Source organism: Pygocentrus nattereri, chromosome 19, assembly GCF_015220715.1.
Source record: "Pygocentrus nattereri isolate fPygNat1 chromosome 19, fPygNat1.pri, whole genome shotgun sequence".
NCBI classification, from domain to species: Eukaryota; Metazoa; Chordata; class Actinopteri; order Characiformes; family Serrasalmidae; genus Pygocentrus; species Pygocentrus nattereri.
The window spans coordinates 6,096,467-6,111,246 of NC_051229.1; the positions used below are offsets into that span (position 1 = coordinate 6,096,467).

At 40.8% G+C, this 14,780-nt stretch overlaps 1 protein-coding gene across 1 annotated transcript; it reads right to left on the bottom strand.

Annotated features, from left to right (window-relative positions):
• Window positions 1-56: 56 nt before the first annotated feature.
• On the bottom strand, window positions 57-14,780 carry crfb16 (cytokine receptor family member B16). The gene is made up of 7 exons (XM_017712229.2): window positions 14,717-14,780; window positions 8,974-9,097; window positions 8,078-8,265; window positions 5,776-5,900; window positions 3,116-3,263; window positions 1,945-2,096; window positions 57-1,383 (listed from the first exon to the last, which is right to left on the bottom strand). Exons 1-7 carry the CDS (start codon window positions 14,778-14,780, stop codon window positions 1,177-1,179), a joined length of 1,008 nt encoding a protein of 335 aa, XP_017567718.2. The 3' UTR covers window positions 57-1,176.

Sequence of the window (14,780 nt, forward strand, 5' to 3'; positions counted from 1 at the left end):
ACCCCACCGCTGTTTAGATTTTCAGCAGATAATTTGTTAACAATTTGAACATCTGGAGATAATCTATAGGGTACGGAGGCCCGCTGGTGACATCCTGTATAAATAAAAATAACGCATGGCCACAACTTATTAAGTCGTGATCTCATTCCCATGCCTTACTAAGTCATGGCCACGCATTAGGATCTCGGTCCCACGCAATAATAAAGTGTGGCCACGCATTATTTTTATTTATACAAGATGTCATCATCAGGGCTCCGTAATAGGGGACTATAGTGGACTATCCAAGTAAAGTGAAACCCAGTAAAGTCATGCGTCAGTTTATTAGCATCGTGCAAACTAATATATGGTCTAACCTGAGCAACGGCGGTTTGAATAACGTTATCAGTGTGTGCTTTGATTCAGAAGCAAACAGTTCACCCAAATTCCTCACTACTGCTTTAGCCCGTGGGGACAGACTTCCTAATAATTTTCCTCATAATTTTATCTCTTTTAGCATTGGTCCCAATAAGAATAATTAAGTTTTTGCTGCACTACATTTAACACTTAACATTATTGCCTATGCAGTCTGTCAGAGCATTTAGAGCAGTGGTGCTGTTTGGCTCAGCATATGTGTAAAGCTGGATGTCGTCTGCGACATTGTGACCCCTGGTTCCTATCACCACCACTGTAAAGCAATCTGACACAGTTTCTCTGCGGTGAGACATGTCACATCAACCCACTCTGAATGACTTTGTTTACACCACAACAGTTCAGTCGTGCAGAAATGTTGAAAACTTGATGGAATTCCCCTTTAAACAGACAGCTCTCTGTCTCCACATGTTCCACACTTTAATGCAGATGTTCGATTGATGAATCATTTGAATGAAATGGGGCCTTCAGTCATTAGACTGTAAAGGTGGGTCCCTTCAGGCAGAGATAGCACCACAGCACCCTCACCATGATGCATCGAGCCGGGAGGAAAACGTTCCTGATCCTTTCGCACAACTGCAGAATTGTCTAGTTTCCTGCTACAGTTAGTTTGTTGTTACCTCTAGATTCTTCACCCCATAACCCTGGCATTGCTTTCACTCTGAGTGGCCACTGAGTTGTGGCAGGGCTCTGGTGGAGTGGACCTTATTGCACCGGTTCATTTAACTCCGTCACCGCTTTTCTGTCATAAACAATATTCGCATGGCTTCAGCTGTTCGACAGTGCTATTAAGTTCTGTTCCACATTTCCAGAACTCAGCGTTCCTTGTGCTGGTCTCAGCTTTTCAGCACACGTTGCCTTTTTCTCAGACACAGCGTCCTGCGCCTCTAATGGATGTAGCAGTATGACAGAATGGGTTGGCTCCAGCAGAGCTTTGGAGGAAAAGGTTGGTGTGCTGGCCGGCCAATCGTCCAACTAAAAGGAGTCAGAGTGAAGTATGTCAGAGTTATTTCAGTATACAACCACAGTTCAAATGAAGTTGGGACGTTGTGTAAAATTTTTTCATTTCATAATGCGCCAAATGTTATCAGTACGTGACAGTTTTGGACTGCAGGCAGGTCAGTTTAGCACACGGACTCTTTTAATACGGAGCCATGCTGCAGTAATACATGCAGAATGTGGTTTGTAATTGTCTTGGTGAAATAATAAAGGCCTTTCCTGAAAAAGACGTTGTCTGGATGGCACCATATGTTACCAAAACATGTATATATCGTTCAGCATTAATGGTACCTTAACAGATGTGCACGTCAACCATGCCATGTACACTAACGCACCCCTAAACCAGCTGGCTTTTGAACTGTGCACTGATAAAAAGCTGAGAGGTCTTTAGCCCGGAGGACGCAGTGTCCATGATTTCCAAAAATCATTTCAAATGTTGGTTTGTCGAACCACAGGACAACTTTTGGAAATAGGCTTATATTCATACCAAATTATTCCAGTATTGGGGTTCAAAGCTGAAGTTAAGTGTATACTCACCAGTGCACCAGGCAGCGCTTCTTTATGACACATAACCTGCCTGAGCTGTGGACCGCAGTGTGGTAGCCTCCAGCCCAGGGCCAAAGCAATGGCCACTGCTATCACCACAGCAACGCTCACAGTGACGGGCTTAAGCCAGAGGGACTGGTGTCCTAGTCCAAACGGAAACATTCAGCACAAGCAGTTTAGGGTAGTTATACAAAGATGGAGTTTTTGAGAGATTACACTGGCCACCACAAGTTTGGGGACACCTGCATTTTTGCTACACCTGCTACTTAACTACAACCCCAATTCCAATGAAGTTGGGACGTTGTGTAAAACAAATAAAAACAGAATACGATGATTTGCAAATCCTTTTCAACCTATATTCAGTTTAATACACTACAAAGACATGATATTTAATGTTCAAACGGATAAACTTTATTGTTTTTTTATTGTAAGCAAAATGCCTGCAAATAGGGCTGGTCGATATGATGATATCTATCATTATCATGATAAATTAATTGACAATATGTCACGATATGATATGCTCATCTGAGTATGTTGTGTATATTAGAAGCACTCAACAGCAAACAACTGCATCATTTATTAAAAAGAAGCATAATAAATCCTGTTTAAATGGATTTAGTGCAGCATATGAATATGCATATGACACTGCTGGTTCTTTTTTTTGTCCATTCCAGCTCAGCAGATGTAAGAAAACAGTAAATATTGTGACATATTGTCTATTGTTAAAATTGATTTATCGTGATACAGTATATTTTTGCCATATTGCCCACGCCTACTTGTAAAGCCTTACTGATCATAAAGCAGCTCCTCGCTAACCCTTTGGGATTATTTATCTTCAACACTCAGCCTCTCAGAAAGTTTCCTCTGGGCTATGAAGAGCAGATTTGCCTAAAAAATGATTTGCCAGATTTGTTGAAAGCACACTTTGCAACTTCTTTGGCCCAAACAGCAAAGTTTTTGCATTATTCCAAAACTAAGACTGACATTTTTCAGTTTTGCAGTTTATGAGGAGAAAAATAAGATTTAACCAGCGATTAATATACTAAGTTATTAGAAAATAACGATGAAAGCTTGCTTGTTTATTTAAAAAACAACTTGTAAAGCTAGATGACCCCAGACTTTTCACAGTTCAATAAAGGGACACAGTGTAACTGAGACTCACTCAGTACAGAGAAGCAGTGCGTTTCAGTGCTGCTGGACTTGTTGATGATTTCCAGCAGCACCTCTGCTCTCACACAGTGGGTCCCTCCGTTTTGCTGCGTGTCGAAAGAGAAGTGATACGGCTGAGCTCTGATCACTTGACTAGAGGCCTGGGAAGAGGAAAGCTTAATTAGACCCAGCATTTGTAAATATAATTGTAACGTTGGTAGAGACTAAGAGGCAGGATCCAAATGCAAGTCCTTTGTTTTATTAATAATTAATTCCATAATGATGACAAAACAAAGACAGAGGGACAGGAGGCAACTAGAAAAATACTGAGATAACTTAAAAAGGGCCTGAGAGAACAAAACACTAAGCAAACACCAACAGAACAAGCATGAGTGTGAATAAGAGATTTAGTCCCACAACAGGGAAATTTTCACCTCCACATTTAACCCATCCATCAAGTGAAACACCACACACACACTAGTGAAAACGCACACACACTAGGGGGCAGTGAGCACACTTGCCCAGAGCGGTGGCCAGCCCTATCCGCAGCACCTGGGAAGCATTTGGGAGTTAGGTGCCTTGCTCAAGGACACCTCAGTCATGTACTGTCGGTTCTGGGGCTCAATCCGTCAACCTTCCGGTCACAAGGCTGGTTCCCTAACCTCCAGCCTATGACGGCCAGTATACCAAATACACACAGAAGAGACCAGAAACACCTGAAACTAATGAGCGGGTGGAGCTACAGACAAAAAACAGGTGAGTCAGATAACAAGACGAGAGGAGACAAAGACCAAAACAACAACAAAAGCACATGGAACAAGTAAACAAATCCTGAAACAGAGAAAGACAAGGAAAGGGCAAGACAGGATGTTGCAATAACCAGTACCTGCCTTAAATTGTTAAAGCCAAATATGCAAAAATATCTCTTTACCCCACAAAATGTAGCCGATTGACCAAGACATGCTTGCTGGCATTAGCTTCTTTAGTATTTTTGCTATGGAGCTACTGGGCTAATGAAGCTAACAAGTAAAGAAAGCTTACATATAAAAACGTACATATGTAGCATAGCTCAAAACAGCAGTAGCAGCCATGTTGAAATGTGTTTGTCACTTATTTAGAACTCTGGGACCATGAAACCAAAACTCAATCGAAAGTACAGGCAGGCCCTAAACAGCTGTGTTCACCATGAGTCAGATGAGACTCATGAGCAGCGACAGATCCTGACCAAGTACAGGTTCAGTGACCACAGTCTGGCCATGAAAATGGGCAGATATAACAAAATCCCAGCTGCCTGGAGAGAGAAGAATGTATGGTCACTGTGAGAGTGGTGAGGTTGAGAGAGCTATATTGTGAAAAATTCAAGATGACATTGAAAATTTCAAAACAAAATGTAAAAAAATTCGCCCAAATTTTGAAATCTGAAAAATGGCCAGTTTTCCTTGGTAAAGGACATAGAAGAGCATCTCTAGCCCTAAAGTACATGGCAGTCAGCCATGACCCTGCTGACCCGCTACCAGACCTCTCACAGTATTACTGTTAAATATACTGTATATTATCATTTTTAGGATTTAATACCTTTTATCTTATTTTATTAATTGGTTATTTACTTATTTTCAATGCTTTAATGTTATGTAACTGTAATAATTATCTTGTTTATGTAACTATAATTAAGCAATTAAGCAGAAGTAGTGTGTTATCGTGAAATAACATCACGGCTGTGATTTGGTCACAGGCACGAGCCGTAGACTATTCGGCAAATATGCAGTCTTCTCTTCAGAGTCTGACCAAAACGGACTGACCCATAAAACTGCCACAATATCAAGTTCAGCTCAGTTTTGTCAGTTTTTGCCAGTTCAGTATTGATGCTGTTTTATTCCAGCCAGTCTGTAAAGCTTCTTACAGCCCATTTAGTTTGGTAAATTGCATTGGGTTCATTTCTGGCTGATTCCAGGTTATTTAGCTGTTCTTCTGTCACAGCTGCCGACTGAAAAGCTGCTCAGTGGTGACGACAGTTTGGGAATTTAGTGTCGTCTCATCTTCAGAGTCTGACCAAATTGGCTGTCCGTTAAACGAGATCTCATAAGTATCTTCTGTTTGTGGCAAAGTAAGAGGTAAAATGTTCAAATGGCTCGAGCGTCTCCTACAGCTGTCAAAGTCGTTGCTTAGCAACAGCGTCTCAGCGGAGTGATACAGTGTATGTGGAAAAAAATGTGCTGTTATTTCGCATTAACAGCACGATGAGAACGCTTCTCAACCAATCAGCTCGCCAGGCCGGAATTAACTGTTGCATCGTGTTGCTATCATTAAGTCTAGAACTGATATTGATTCTACAAAGTTTGTCCAGCTATGAAGTTTAAATGCTTTTGCAATATTGTATGTAAGTCATGTCAACAGTTGTCCGGTATGTCGTCCAAGGTCATAAACCACACAAGCCAGTCTATTCAAGTTCACGTAACAGCTTGACAAGGTACCATGGTAACTGTAAGATGATTTAAGCACAGTTAGCACAGTGCTAACTGATACTTGTTAGCTACACTAGCTTTGTAGCTACTTTGCAAACATAAAGTAGCAAAACTTCAGCCAGCAAACATGTCTTGGGGTGAGTGGGTCAGCTGTGTGAATACCATATTTAATCAAACTGATGATCTGTTGTGAAGTTTAGTTGATGCTCACACTCTGCTCATCTCCTTCCCTCCACACGTGGAGATTTATGGTGATCAGTGGGAGAAGCTCGCTGAAGCCCACCTGGATGAGGCTTCCTGTCACAGTCACGCTCATGTTTGGAGCCACCAGCACAGCTGACCAGTGGAGGAAAACAGAAGGTCAAACTGAGGGTGGTTTTCAGGAAAACATACATACTAACGTTCTAAAATTGATGACTGGGCCTCATTCAGCAACCGAATTTCTTCTTTAAACCCACTTATGCAGTAGTTGATGGTGATGAATCTGACCTTCACCACTGTTTTCTTACTTGGGATTCATTCTTAGGTAAGAACAGAATCTACACACACTCAAGAGCACAAAGGTTAGAACAGTTCTGCTCATCAGAACTCATCACAAATCCGACGTAGACTTTTTCTTAGGATGTTTCCCAAGAATACATTAAAGAGCAAACTTAAAAAGATTTTACCACCATTTGTCACTGCGTGTTGCACACTAGTGAAAGCACACACTAGGAGGCACTTGCCCAGAGCAGTGGGCAGCCCTATCTACAGCACCCGGGGAGCAATTGGGGGTTAGGCGTCTTGCTCAAGGGCACTTCAGTCATGGACTGTCCACCAAGAGGATCGAACCTGCGACCTTGCGGTCACAGGGCTGGTTCCCTAACCTCCAGCCCACAACTGCCCTGATATTGATATTGGTGAATGAGGCCAAGTGTTTTTTAATAATAATAAATGCAACATCTGAATGCAGATAAATGTAGAAAACGATACTAATTGTCCAGAAATGTAGAAAGTTTTAAAGAATTAAAATGAAGAATGTTAGAGATGTCCAGAATGATGAACAGGACTGGGTTGCACCAGGTTTGCATGAGTTTATACTTAAGTCTGTGCGTAAAGTCTTTACTAAGTCCTAAATTACACTAGTTGGTTTCAAATGGTCCTTTTACTAAATTTGGTTGCACCACAAATCTGTTGTCACGTTTCAACAATTAACGAATGCGTATGTCGCTTTAACATGACAATAATATGTTTGGAACCAATCGGTAGACCTGCTGCCATGGAAATGCAGCGGCAGTTGGCTCTGACTTCCCCATGGAAAAATGTCCAGCATGGAAGAGAGCGATGTGTACTTAAGTTAAACTGAGTAAACCTAATTATCTACAGTCACTGTATGTATTTATTCTTTAATATTTCCCTGAGAAAACCTAATATGCAGCTTTTAAAATGACAGTTTCTGGATAACTGACACAACAGCAGATCAGTTTAGTAGTCTGGGCAGCTGCTGAGTCTCACTGAGCTGTGTTTAGTTTCATGCTCAAAGCTGAAATCAGGGCGATGATTAGAGTTGTGAGTAAAATCACAGCATATAGCGTTTAGAGTTTTTAGCTCAGTTAACCAAAAGAATCATGTTTTTGGTCTTTTTGTGATGGTTTCCCCAACACACCTGCTCAAGGTGCAGGGCAGATAAATATATAGTAATTACTAAACTCAGTGTTAAAAATTGTTTGTAGCACAACTTGATTTGACTTAGCAATGCATAAACCTGAACTTAGTAAACACGTACGTTACAAATAGCCTACGTCTGAACTTACACACAGCTGGTGCAACCGGCCACTGGGCCCTAGATGATTAGAGAAAACTGTTATAACATCAACAATGAAGCTACAGGCAGGTTTAGGGATGCGCAATGATATCGGACTCATATCGGCTTCTCACAGATGTTTGGTTTTGGCTGATATTTCAAATTGATAGTTGATGTATTTCTGGAAGAGCAGAATGTTTAGGTAATGCTGAGTTACTGTTCAAAAATATATGCATTTTTGCTCCATTTTCCACATTTATAAGCCTGTAGAAATAAATGTACACTTCTCTGCAATTCTAATCAATTTATACATTTTAAAGATGTTTATGTGTTGTCGGCATCTGCAGACGTACAGTAAAACAAATAATAGCAGCTCATAATTCCCATATTGGAGCATTCCTACTAACAAATACACCCAGAATGAAGTTCTAATGAAGTGAACATCCAGAATGCCTCGTATTTCAAAAGTAATGGTCAAATCTCAAGACAGATAACTTTACCAGGTAACTACAATGTACAGGTTATCACCGAATCGTTTAATAATGTCTTGCTGATTTCAAAAACCTTATTGAATTAAACATGTAATAAATAGTTTATTGGAAAATATTATTAAAGTAAATAGCATTACTATGATAAGTGATTCTAGTCCTTTGATAGTGTATTGCAATGTCAATAATGTGACATCAGTGTTTGTGTGACATTGGTGTCAGAAATATCTAAAATGCCTAACTGTTTCTGCGGTTGAAGGTTGATGGAAGTTGTGTCCATGAGGTTTGTCCACCGCATTGCGCTTGGACACCGATGCTGTAATCAGAGTCAGATCCAAGGTCAAGGGTCAAGTCGCACTCGGTCCGAACGATGTCCTGGCAGTCGTACGCGTCCACCCAGCTTCCATTCAGCATGTGTGTTTCATACTCCCTGCAGGAAAAGGAGAATTACTAGAGTTACTGTAAGGACCTGATTTAACCTTTTTTACCCAAGTAGTTTATGTCTCTGGTCATATTAAGCAAGTAACAGCTTTTCCCCACCCTAAAACTTTCAGCGCACCAGCAGACAAAGCAAAATAATATTAACCAATAATATTGTATCGACCTGCTACTGGCTGGCTCTGGTTCTGAGGAGCTTGGGAGGCATTGCCATGTGAGCAGCCATGCACAGAGGCTCATGGTAGGCACACACACACCCCTAAAATGGACTTCTTGTGAATTTCACTGTAGTTTGAAGGTATGTGTTTATTGCGTTATTCTGTCTTGGGAAGGGTGCTTTGTGTTGGTGGTTGGTCACTGTGAGGGTGAATCCTGCGGCTAGTGCTGAGTCTTACTCTATGCCATCACTATAATATCATGTTTCACTTCCCCCTCAGCTAGCTCAGAGACCCTCTATCATACTACACAAATGCGTCGCAGTACGGAAGGAAAATGATGGTTATGGGTTCCCTCTCAGGTTAAAGTTAAATGGACAGATGTTGTTGCTGTCACATCAAAACCTTGTAACTTTTTCATCGTGTGAACTTTTCATGAGCAAATGGACTAACAGGAGGGGTTCATATAGAGTGAACCAAAAGACGTGGACCACCAGGAGTGATCCATTCAAACTCAGAAATAACATAAGCGAGTCTGTACTCACCCCTGAAACTTTACAGAGTAGTGGACGGTACCGCAGGCTGCCTGCAGGGGGCGCCACTTCAGCAGGTGTCTCATATTCACTGAGTGTATTGAGAGGTTTTCAGGGGCCGGCAGCAGAGTGGCATCTACAGAATGATGGGGAATATTGAGATGTCTGGTTTTCTTTTTGTTTTACTTTATATTGATCACATGGCTGTTTCTCATTTTGGAGCTTGTTTTAAAAAATGTATTATGCTTCTATTACACAGCTCTCTCAGAGGTGGCAGTAGCTACTACTCAGTAACTTTGTCCAAAGAAATATATGTAAATAAGCATCATCAACCCCATGGTTAACTTGATATTGCATGGGACCGATACATTCACTTATCTGAGATAAAAGCTCTTGCTGAAGTAGGTGCTCAATGCTTTTACTACATAATGATGTGAGGGCAATAAATGGAAAATCAATTAAAAGTGCAGTGTATAAATGTTAGTGGCATCTTGCAGTAAGGTTGCTGAATCTCCCTCCCTCACCCCTTCCTTTCCAAGTGTGTAGTAGAACTTACTTCATGTTTTCGCTTCTTTGACCCAATGTTTCTTGTGCTAAATTATAAGTATGATCCACTGTCAATATTTGGGCTCTTAAACAAAATGGTTAGCCAGCACCGGCAGCAACCACCGATCTTCTTTCTACATCTTCTGACCATTTCTATAGCGCCACCAAATTCAAGCTGCCACTTCAAAGTACAAGCGTGAAAGGTGCTTTCTAGAGCCAGTGTTTGGTTTGACTGTTCTGGGCTACTGTAGTAACATGGCTGCCTCTGTTGGAAGAGAATCTGCTACCTATGTAGATATGAAGAGCTCATTCTAAGTTAAAAACCACAAATATCCACAGCTAAAGGTGATTAAACACTAATGAAAACATGGTTTTGTAGACTGTATTCCTAATACGTACCCCTACATCTTAGACACTGCACCTTTAATGCTTCAGCTTGAGGTTTGGTTTGGGATGATTGTAGCCACTTTCCAAGTATGAGGAATAAAGCCTGCATTAAGGAAGATTTGGAACAGCTGAGTGAAAATTGTTCCTCATTGCAAAGCACATGGCTCTAATTTAGTTCATCTGGACCTGGGGTCTTACAAGGATTAGCCTTTCAAACACAGAAATCATCCTGCTCCTGTAAAATCACTCGGACCCACTTCAACAGGAGCAGCCTCACACTTTACTAAAATCACGCCTAACAAATCTTCAATAACACAAGCTCAGCTTTTTAGAAAAACTGTCTGGTTCATGACACTGTGGGGTTGATTTCTGTCCAATGATCCAACAATGCTGCTTTAGCTGCAGCTCCAAAAGATGCAGCTATCAAAGTTTTTTAACTGTCAAAAACTGAAGTGCTGAAACTTATGGTTTAAAATAAATTACCATTATGGATTTGTCACTTTTCATGTAAATATTTCCCTTGCAGAGATTTTCCCCAGCTCAGTTAAGGCAAAGGGAAAGCGTGAAGCTAAGAAGCTGCAACTGAACTGCTTTACTGTTGTTCAAACCTCTCACTCTGGAGCTTTGGCATTTTATTTTTTAGAACAAACGGATCCTAAAATAGTAGAATAGAGGCTAGCAAACTACAGTTCTTATGCTGGTAGATGCTGGATGGATTAAAAAGTTCCCCTGCAGTTCTTCAAGTGACTTAACCCTTGTGTGGTGTTGAGGTCTGTGGGGCCCATGTGATATATTCTTATTTCAACCTCAGATTCCTTGGCTTTTGCTCATTTTCACTGAAGAACATATTAAAATAACACTTTTTCAATGACTTCACATTGTTCACACACGATGTTGGGGGCCGGCGTGGTGGCGCACGTGGTAGCGCTGTCGCCTCGTCATCATCATCATCATCATCATCATCACTTTTATTTATATAGAGCCTTTCCCATGCTCAAGAACAGATTACAATCAAAGAACGTCAACACATTAAACAACAACACATTAAAAAAAAGGACAATACAGGTTAACATTCAAGTATAAACAGAACAACGATAACACAGTGAAAACAAGTACATCTTTAACGGAGATTTGAATGAAGACAGAGGGGCTGCATCCGGAATAGACTGTGGGAGAGTATTCCATAACTTGGGAGCGAGTACATTAAATGATCGACCGCCCATAGAAACTAATTTAAATCTAGGAACATGAAGAAGTATTGAGGAGCCAGACTGTGCAGAGCTTTATATATTATAAGGAGAACTTTGTACTGAATACGGAATGTAATGGGCAACCAGTGAAGACTCTGAAGGACAGGGGTGATGATCCTAGCAGAGGCATTTTAAACACACTGGAACCTAGTGAGGGTTTTGACAGGGAAGCCAGAAAAGAGAACATTGCAGTAGTCCAGTCGTGATGATAACTCGGGAGATTGTGGATGTGGGGAGAAGGTGTTACTAGAATCCCATCGATTTTGATGCCAAGGACAGATGAGCTAGATATCAGTGACTTTGAGCCAATTGAAATCAACGCAGTTTTGCTAACATTCAGTTTTAAAAAGTTCAAACTCATCTGTGACTTTATGTCATGGATACAGTCAGACAGAGCAGGTGGTGGTTTAGTTTGAACAGGTCTGATGCTAACATAGATCTGAGTGTCATCTGCATAACAATGAAAACTTAAATGATGAAGACGTATCATTTGCCCAAGTGGCAGCATGTAAATAGTGAAGAGCAATGGACCTAAAACTGAGCCCTGTGGAACACCCTTAGTCACAGACACCATAGAAGATTTATTATTCTGTATAGCTTTGTACTGACATCTGTCACTGAGATGTGAGGTAAACCAGTAAAGGGCGGATCCAGTAATACCAATGTTGCGCATACGAGAGAGTAATAGATCATGAGATATAGTATCGAAGGCGGAGCTTGCTTCATAGCAAAAAGGGCCTGGGTTCGATTCCCTTGCCTTGTGACCAGGGTCTTTTCTATGTGGAGTTCACATGTTCTCCCAGTGTCTGTGTGGGTTTCCTCTGGGTACTCTGGTTTCCTCCCACAGTCCAAAGACATGCAGTCAGGACAGTTGGACATGCTAAATTGCCCCTAGGTGTGAATGTGTGTGTGATTGTGTGTGTGTGTATGTCTGCCCTGTGATGGACTATCATTTCTTACATGGCCTGCTGTTAGAGTATGTGTTTGTATATGTATGAACGTGGACAACATGGACAGACTGCTGACTGGCTACAGCTGCTAAAGAGAACCCTACGCTGGTCACTTGTGACATTTTATACATAAATTGTAAAAGATCATCTTTTACATAAATTGCTATGGCTGTATTGATTTAAAATACAATACTGTGGTGTGTTCATCAGACCACTGAGTAACAAACACATCAACTTCTACATTGTACTTCTCTAAAGTTGTTAGTTGAGTCATTGAAGTAACAATATTTTTACTGGTGTAGAGTAAGACTACTCTATTCCCACAGACAGCGTACAGAGCCCAGAGGCGGAATTACATATGAAACCACACATTCCACACATATACACCTGCTGACAGTTTGTGCATACGCCTCTGGTAGTAATCATCTGGGGGGTTTTTTGCAGTGCAGGTAGATATGAATCATTACATTGTACCACAACATACCTTGAATGAACGTTCAAACTGTCAGAGAAACAGCTCTAACTTGATTTGCTAAAGCAAAAACAAAACTTGAGTGGGCCTATGAGGGGGTCTCTTTAAGCCAGGCATGTCAAACTAGGAACCTTCTGGGCCAAAGTGCTGAGAAGATTAGCATGGACCCTCAACTAACGCTCTGAATTCAGTTCATAAAGGCCTTGTTAGTTAGCTGAAGAGCTGAATCGCCAGGAAAGGAGCCTGACACATTTGCTTTAAGCGTTAGGCAAAAAAATCGAATTTACATAGTTTACCCCAATGTAGTGGATCAGTCAAGACATATTTCATGTCTGAAGTTTGCTTATTTAGTTTTTCAGTGTAGCTATGAGGCTAATTTAGCTATCAAGCTTACCTGTATTTACATTTGTTCCCCATTTATAAAATGTATGTGGCTTGAGCCAAAAACAGCCATAATTCACTTTTATATGACCATTTTCCAGCCTCTCTTCAACGTTCAGAACTAAACAGTTTTTTGTTACTGTGCCTTTAAGACTGATATATGTAAATGAGCTGTATTCTGATTGGCTGTCCTGTATTGTCCCTTATTTACAATGCATTTCACTTCTTATAGTTTCAGTATGGATGGGTGGAGCTAAACTGCTGCAGGTGTATATCTGATAACGTGTTGGGCTTCATAAATACAGTGAACTTTATGTTTTGAATCATTAACATTTGAATCATTGAATCATTAACTCAGTTTTCAGTGATTCATAAGCATTAGACTTACTACTGTCCTGTCCTGCACTGTATGAAATACTGCTGTCTATAAAAATGTGCTATATAGTGTCAGAAACCGGAGATACGCTACTCTAAAGTCTGCGGTTCGAGAATTTTTGTTTAGTCATGGTTTTAGCTGCAGGCGTTGCACTGTATGACAATAAATCCCAATAAACCTGTCATTAAAATAATGGACCTTTCATTAAACAAAAGCCTTCAGACTAAAGGACGGAACTGAAGTGCTACACGCAGTAAATGTGGTGTGTAAAGGGAGCTAAACTGTTGATTAGTAGTTTATATAGCATATTAGTTCATACTGATAACTAGTCTAGTTCAAATTTTATTTAGTTTGATAGGAAAGTGACACTTAACTTCTCCTAAACCTCCAGATAGACAACTTTAGATATAGCTAGTATGCTCGCTGTCCATACTACATGCTAGCCAATGGTTTCAAGTTGTTTTGCCTCATTACCATATTTACTGCATGCAGTGCTTCAGGTTGTGTGGAACCTGATGCCGCTGCGAGCTGCAGGTGGACTGCGCTACTGAAAAGACACGTATAAGGTTTTTGAACGAAATGTCTTTCACAGACATTTGACAGGTTGCAAACCAGTCAACATGCAGCTTGAGTCTTGAGTTGTTGAACCTGTTAGAAAAACCACGAGTAAAACCCACATGTTGCGTTCTGGATGCTGGTATGCTGGTCAGCAGCAATGCAAGCTGCTACGCTAACCCCCAGCAAAATCTGCAAGTCGTCGCTGTCAGAACAAAACCTCATATATATACCCAAAAAGGCAACTTTATATGAGAAGGGAAGAAAATCTTTACCTTTTAATGGCAGTTGAGAAATTAATGATTAATTCCAAGTAATTTTGGAGCATTTCTATTGGTTCATTGATCAAGGGCAGCTGGCGACTTCAAATTATGTCAAAAAATAAATAACGGCAAAGGTGGAGATACAAGGTTTTGTCCTGGCAATGTGTTGTGTTTGGATGCTGGGTCAACCAGCCAGACCAGAAGCAGACCAGCACTAGGCCAGCATAAATCAACAAAAAACGGCTTGGACTCAAGTCCCAATCTTTGCCTGAAGTCGTTCAAGCAATTGTGTAATTCAGCCATGCAGTTATCACAATGCTACTCAATCCACACAAGCTTTCGTTTCACTTGTTAGCTATGTTAGCCTCGTAGTTCTAGTGCAAAACTAAATGACCACAAAACATCATGTCCTAGCTGATTGATTGCACTGGGGCAAGAGGTAGGAACGATGTAAGTTTGGTTTTTCAACACAAATAACACCACGTTTATATTACACATAATGTTAGTTAACCAAGCAACCAAGTCCTATTTGTTTTCTTGTATGGCTTGAACCATGTATGAGGTTCAGTACTTACAGTTCAGAGCAATGTTAAGGAGCAGGAGCGTCTGACTTATGGTGAAGCTTCTGGTCTGGACCAT